The sequence below is a fragment of the Triticum dicoccoides genome, chromosome 4B (assembly GCF_002162155.2).
Source record: "Triticum dicoccoides isolate Atlit2015 ecotype Zavitan chromosome 4B, WEW_v2.0, whole genome shotgun sequence".
Lineage (NCBI taxonomy): Eukaryota > Viridiplantae > Streptophyta > Magnoliopsida > Poales > Poaceae > Triticum > Triticum dicoccoides.
This window is the reverse complement of record NC_041387.1, coordinates 591044000-591050321: the sequence shown is the minus strand read 5'-3', so window position 1 is coordinate 591050321 and position 6322 is coordinate 591044000. Positions and strand designations below refer to the sequence as shown.

At 48.6% G+C, this 6322-nt stretch overlaps 1 protein-coding gene, 1 non-coding gene and 1 pseudogene across 2 annotated transcripts in view; 2 read left to right on the top strand and 1 right to left on the bottom strand.

The window, feature by feature from the left end:
• The window catches only part of LOC119291626 (copper-transporting ATPase PAA2, chloroplastic-like), a 7392-nt gene extending 4858 nt beyond the window's left edge, over positions 1–2534 (top strand). The window contains exons 11-17 of the mRNA XM_037570421.1: positions 202–268; positions 524–603; positions 686–1140; positions 1442–1616; positions 1728–1859; positions 1945–2095; positions 2203–2534. Of these exons, the coding sequence (XP_037426318.1) occupies positions 202–268; positions 524–603; positions 686–1140; positions 1442–1616; positions 1728–1859; positions 1945–2095; positions 2203–2336 (1194 nt within the window). The 3' untranslated portion in view covers positions 2337–2534. The remainder of the gene's footprint in view (positions 1–201; positions 269–523; positions 604–685; positions 1141–1441; positions 1617–1727; positions 1860–1944; positions 2096–2202) is intronic.
• A 434-nt stretch (positions 2535–2968) lies between these two features.
• On the top strand, positions 2969–3164 carry LOC119296620. Its single transcript, XR_005145342.1, has one exon. It is a non-coding gene; the product is annotated as a U2 spliceosomal RNA (small nuclear RNA).
• Positions 3165–3207: 43 nt separating this feature from the next.
• LOC119292850 overlaps positions 3208–6322 on the bottom strand; it is a 19211-nt pseudogene continuing 16096 nt past the window's right edge.

Below are 6322 nucleotides of genomic sequence, written 5' to 3'. Positions count from 1 at the left end.
ACAATTTTACATAGCCAGACTACAGTAACTCACTGATCATTCGTCATATCTATTGTGGCTCATTGCACATGCAAAACATCCTGAAATCTCGATGTTGTTGTCCTGTTTGGAGGTGGTTGACCATTGAGCAGCTGTTTCACGTAGCTTACTCTTAAGAACTGCCTCTTTTAATGCTTGTTTGCGATAATTTTCACCCTGCAGGTTGTTTCCTGTCCGTGTGCACTTGGATTAGCTACGCCTACAGCTATCTTAATAGGAACTTCCATGGGTAACTTCTTTGTCCAAGTGTCTGTATTCTTTTTTTCTCAATGTTTGATGAGACAATGAATCATACAATTTACACTGCATGAATGCAATTTAAGGTTCTTCTGCATTGATGCCATTGACTAAACGTTCCTCAATTCAGTACTTGTATGTAGCAACTCTTATCGTACTTTGTCTTTTATGAGTGGCGGGAAAGCTAACAGGTGAACTTGCTCAACATAAAGAACGCCCTGTGACTTTTTCTTTAATCTGAAAGCAGGCGCTAAAAGAGGGCTACTTATTAGAGGAGGTGATGTTTTGGAGCGTTTGGCTGGGATAGATGCAATTGTTCTGGATAAGGTATATGACTTCATTTATTATCTTTCTCGGAGCAGAATTTCTGTATCTGTATTATAAGTAGTGTCTCTGTTGTGATTCTTAGACAGGGACGCTTACGAAAGGAAAACCAGTTGTTACTTCTATTGCTTCTTTAGCATATGACAAGATGGAGATTCTTCGTCTTGCTGCTGCAGTGGAGAAAACAGCATTGCATCCTATTGCGAATGCTATAACGAAGGAGGCTGAACTGTGCAAACTGGATATTCCAACGACAAGTGGGCAGCTTACACAGCCTGGTTTTGGCTGTTTGGCTGAAGTAGATGGGCGTTTGGTTGCAGTGGGTAATTTGGACTGGGTCCACAATCGTTTTGAAACCAAGGCGTCGCCGACTGAACTGAGTGATCTTGGAAAGCGCCTAGAGTTTGTGCCTTCCAGTGAAGCATCATCTTCGAATCAGTCAAAATCAATCGCTTATATTGGCCGTGAAGGAGAAGGAATAATAGGTGCTATTGCTATCTCAGATGTTCTGCGTGATGATGCAAAATCAACTGTGGACAGGTATTTACTGGAGACATCTTTTGCATTGTAAATGTATTTTCAATGTGATATTAGTGCAAATATAACTCCCCTAACTGCCAGGAACATGTTCAGAAGTTATCATGTTGCCCCACTTGTCAAAATGTGTTAAACTTGAAAACCCGTTTGATCTCTAATGTTAGAAAATGGTTTCATCTCGCCAGAACCTCAAATGTTGCGGATGCTACTTTTTTGTTGTCATGCAAGTGATGTGTCTCCTGCAGTCATATCCCTATAATTCAAGCAGTGTGTAACAGTCATTCCTTTTCTGGTTAATCTACAGGCTACAGCAGGAAGGAATCGCAACCTATATATTGTCAGGAGACAGGAAAGAGGCAGTGGAAGGCATTGGGGAAACTGTTGGAATCAGGAGTGAAAACAGAAGGTCATCCCTCACCCCACAGGAAAAGGCGGGCATTATATCAACCTTGCAAGGGGAGGGGCATAGAGTTGCCATGGTAATTTATTGTGGTGTTTTATCTTTTATCTTTGATCTACTATCAACAACACACCTAAGTTTTGTGCACAGCTTAAAAATTAGAGCCTGACAAAATTCATCGTTTGCACAGGTTGGCGATGGAATAAACGATGCACCCTCTTTGGCAGCTGCTGATGTTGGAATAGCTATGCGAACTCACTCGAAAGAGAATGCCGCCTCTGATGCAGCTTCAGTAGTTCTACTAGGGAACCGACTTTCACAGGTATAATTCTTTGCACTCTGATTTCTACAAGACTAATTCAAGTGGCGTGATGCATTGATAGACGACGATCATCCCTCTGGCACAGGTTGTAGATGCCCTATCCCTATCTAAAGCAACCATGGCGAAAGTTCACCAGAACTTGGCCTGGGCGGTGGCATACAACATACTGGCCATCCCCGTCGCGGCTGGGGCGCTACTGCCTCAGTTTGATTTCGCCATGACACCATCTCTTTCAGGTATAATGTTCACCTGGAGAGCACAATTGCCATGGCTGCTTACGTCACCTTGACATATTTGTATAACTTTGATAATGTAACATCTGGTGATGGGCGTGTTCGTGCAGGAGGACTGATGGCCCTGAGCTCCATCTTTGTCGTCAGCAATTCTTTGCTCCTGCAGCTGCATGGATCGTTTCAGAAGGCAGAAAGACCCGGACCGGATCACCTGAAGTCTAGATCAAAGTCCCAGATATTATAGGGTAGATACGATTATTTGTCTGAGACACGCGTTTGTACAGGATCATAGAGGGCGCCTCTGACTGAACTGCTACTAGTTTTCCACCACTGTCCCGACACATACGGGTCGATTCTTGCAACGGATGTTGTACAGCCCGACACATGTGTCCCTGATATGAAAACTCTGTTGGCAACACGTAACAAAAGATCATCGTCCATATATTGCGTCGTCACCTTCTCGTCCACCGCGAGGAACCGAAATGTCTAAATTTTTTTAAGAAGAAAAAATAACGTATCTCTCAAAAAATAACTTATCCATTTTTTAGAAAAAAATAAATAATGCATGCCTTTTTTAGCAATAGAAATAATGCACGCGTGAAAACGCAAGAGATGTTTTTTTTTTCGAGAAATGAAAACACGAGAGATGTGTAGTTGCACTGTCAGGCCATGTTACGGGAATCAGCAGCCCATCTGCGCTCGGCCTTATTCAACTACGGCCCAAGCAAACCAACCAGCGCCTCGCCTCCGAAGAAACGAACCGAGCGGAGAGCTTTGCTGTGCGCAGCGCTTTCGTTTAGTCCCACCTCGCGCAGCCAGAGCGGAAGGGAGGCCAAGACGCAGTATATAAGCAGACCCAGGGCAACGGGAAGAAGCATACCTTTCTCGGCCTTTTGGCTAAGATCAAGTGTAGTATCTGTTCTTATCAGTTTAATATCTGGTATGTGGGCCATGTGTCCATAACGATATTAAATTTATTTTTTATGGGGGAGGGCCCACCACAGTAGCTTGCTGCTGGGGCCCTTGCGTGTCGCCCAGGCGTTGCACTGCTGCCTGGGCCGGCGCACCCCACCAGAACAAGCGGAATTTTTTTTTTTTTTTGAACAAGGGCTGGGTCCAAAAGGACCCCAGACTTTATTTGATATTACAATACCGTAGTACAAGCCAGAACAACAGGACACACAACAAACTGAAAATTACAAAGCAGTCCCTGAAATATGCAGAAAGGACCCCAAAGATCTGAAGAGGAACGCAATCAGGTCCAAGCCACTCCCGATCGACTCCAAACTCGCCGGCTCCGGGGACATCACCACTTGGTCCGACGAGTTCTTCACCGCAGCAAGCCATGAACATCGATCTAGAGTAGCACTGCCTCCCATATAGCTTCAAGGCTAGGAGGAAGAGGTTTGGCCACCCTTCGGCCAGAGGATTCGGTGGCGCGGCGGCGCTGCAAGCCGGCTGTCCGCCGGGAGCGCCAAAGCTCAAGCACCATCGATGATTTGCTCTGGAACCGGTCGCAAGAACCGTCTTCATACCAGTCCCTGTCGACTTGACCACCACCATGGTGACTGCCGTCGGCGAGAGCAAGCGAAGGGGATTCCTGCATACCAGGGGAGACATCGAGCTTATTTCCAAGGATTCCAGCGCGCCTACTACCAGCAGCAGCGAGCCAACCGCCACCACCAACAAGAGCATCTCCAGGAACCACCGAACGCGGCTCGGGCGCGCCGGCAGCAAAATCCTCATCGGCATGACGCCAATCTCCGGCACTAGGCCAAACTCCTCGGAAAAACTAGAGCTACACCTACTAGATACTATAGAGCACCGCGCACCTCCCCCATCACCTCTCCAACCGGCGTCGCCGGCGGCGAAGATCCGGGATCGGGCCGGGCCTGAGCTGCTTTTGTTTTCGCCTCTCCCGAACAGTACCGAGGAAAGGAGAAGGAACGAGAATAGCGGTTCTTCCTGATTGGCCTTGGCTGCCTTCTTTAGAACAATTGGAAACTTAGCTGGGTTTCTGTATTCAACAGTAGAACTTGAAGCAAAGTCCTACTGTATTTGCGAAAGCTGTTCAGACAAAGAAAGCGACCGAGGGCTGTATCAAACACACAGCACATCATGGCTGATCCTTCCCCTAATCTACATCTTCGTTCGTTCAGCACTCGTCGGCGTTTCCCGGGAGCACCACCTTGCCGCTCGTCCCCTTCTCCTCGTCCACCGGCCCGCACGCGCGCCATCTTCCTCCCGCGCTTCCTCGCCGCGGCGGCCTTCTCGGCCTCGACCGCCTCGTGCTCCCTCGCCCACGGCGCAGGCCGCCGCCAGCGCGACAGCCTGCACCAGGAACATGGCCAGCAGCAGCGCCGCCTCCAGGAGCACCAGCGCGACCTGCTCCCTCCGGTCCCTCGCCGACGCGAGCAGCGCGAGGCTCCGGTCGCGGCGGAGGAGCAGGGCGTAGGAGGCGAGCGCGTGGCCGTAGAGCGCGGCGACGGCGAGGGCCGCGTGGGCGTGGCAGCAGAGGCGGCGGCGGGCGAGGTGGGTGTACATGGACGCGAGCGCCGAGAGCAGCGTGGCGGTGTGCACGGAGACGAGCGCCCAGGCAAAGGGCGTCGGGCGGGGCCGGAGGAGCAGCGCCGGGGCGAGCGCGGCGGCGGCGAGGGCGAGCAGGGAGAGGTTGAGGAGCCACAGCAGCAGGTTGGGGAAGGAGCAGGAGCTCCTCTACCAGGCCCGCCCTCCTCTCCTGGGTGCAATTCGTCGAGCAGCTTGTGCGCGGCCGGCTGGTCTGCTGCTCTCGTGTGCGGGAGTCTGATAGGCGGTGAGCATGATCTTTGCGATGGGGTCTGATGGGCTTGGTTGGTGAGCAGGATCTTGCGTTGGGGTTCAGGTTCAATGCCAAGGGCACCATAGACTGCGGACAGGTAACAACAGAAGATTTTTCATTTGGTATTGCTAGTGTTGCAGGATTCTAGATGCAATATGCTTCGTCAACTAATGTTTGTGTGGGTTCATGGTATAATTGTGGCTCTGCATGACTCTGAAACTCATCTAAGTAATGCGGTTCGCACTTTGTTCCCTTGTAGATCGATGCTACTACTCATGAAGTTGGTAAATTTCATTTTTATTAACCCTGGCAAATTTATTTCATTGATCATGGTTATTTTAGTATTTTGACATTGGAAAATTTAGTTAACAAACCATGGCAGATTTTATTTTTTGATTAATTAAGCATGACAATTTTATTTTCATTTTTATCATGGTAGATTTAGTAATTGACCACTAAAATTTAGTTTATACACCACGGCAAATTATAGTTTCACGTATTCGAAGGAAACATGCCCTAGAGGCAATAATAAAGTTATTATTTATTTTCTTAATTCATGATAAATGTTTATTATTCATGCTAGAATTGTATTAACCGGAAACTTAGTACATGTGTGAATACATAGACAAAACTTATAGTCCCTAGTATGCCTCTACTTGACTAGCTCGTTAATCAAAGATAGTTATGTTTCCTAACCATAGACATGTGTTGTCATTTCATGAACGGGATCACATCATTAGGAGAATGATGTGATGGAAAAGACCCATCCATTAGCTTAGCATTATGATCGTGTCAGTTTCATTACTACTGCTTTCTTCATGACTTATACAAGTTCCTCAGACTATGAGATTATGCAACTCCCGAATACCGGAGGAACACTTTGTGTGCTACCAAACGTCACAAAGTAAATGGGTGATTATAAAGGTGCTCTACAGGTGTCTTCGAAGGTATTTGTTGTTGGGGATCGTAGCAGAAATTTAAAATTTTCAACGCATCACCAAGATCAATCTATGGAGTCATCTAGCAACGAGTGAGAGAGGAGTGCATCTACGTACCCTTGTAGATCGCGAGCGGAAGCGTTCAAGAGGACGGGGTTGATGGAGTCATACTCGTCGTGATTCAAATCACCGAACGGACGGCACCTCCGCGTTCAACACACGTACGGAGCAGAGACGTCTCCCGCGCCTTGATCCAGCAAGGAGGAGGGAGAGGTTGAGAAAGAGAGCTCCAGCAGCAGCACGACGGCGTGGTGGTGGTGGAGAGGCAGTACTCCGGCAGGGCTTCGCCAAGCTCTTAACGGAGGAGAAGAGGTGTTGGGGAGGGGAGGGGCTGCGCCTTTGATGTGGTGTGCAGCCCTCCCCTCGCCCCTCTATTTATAGGGGAAGGGGGAAGGGGGCCGGCCCCCTCTAGAT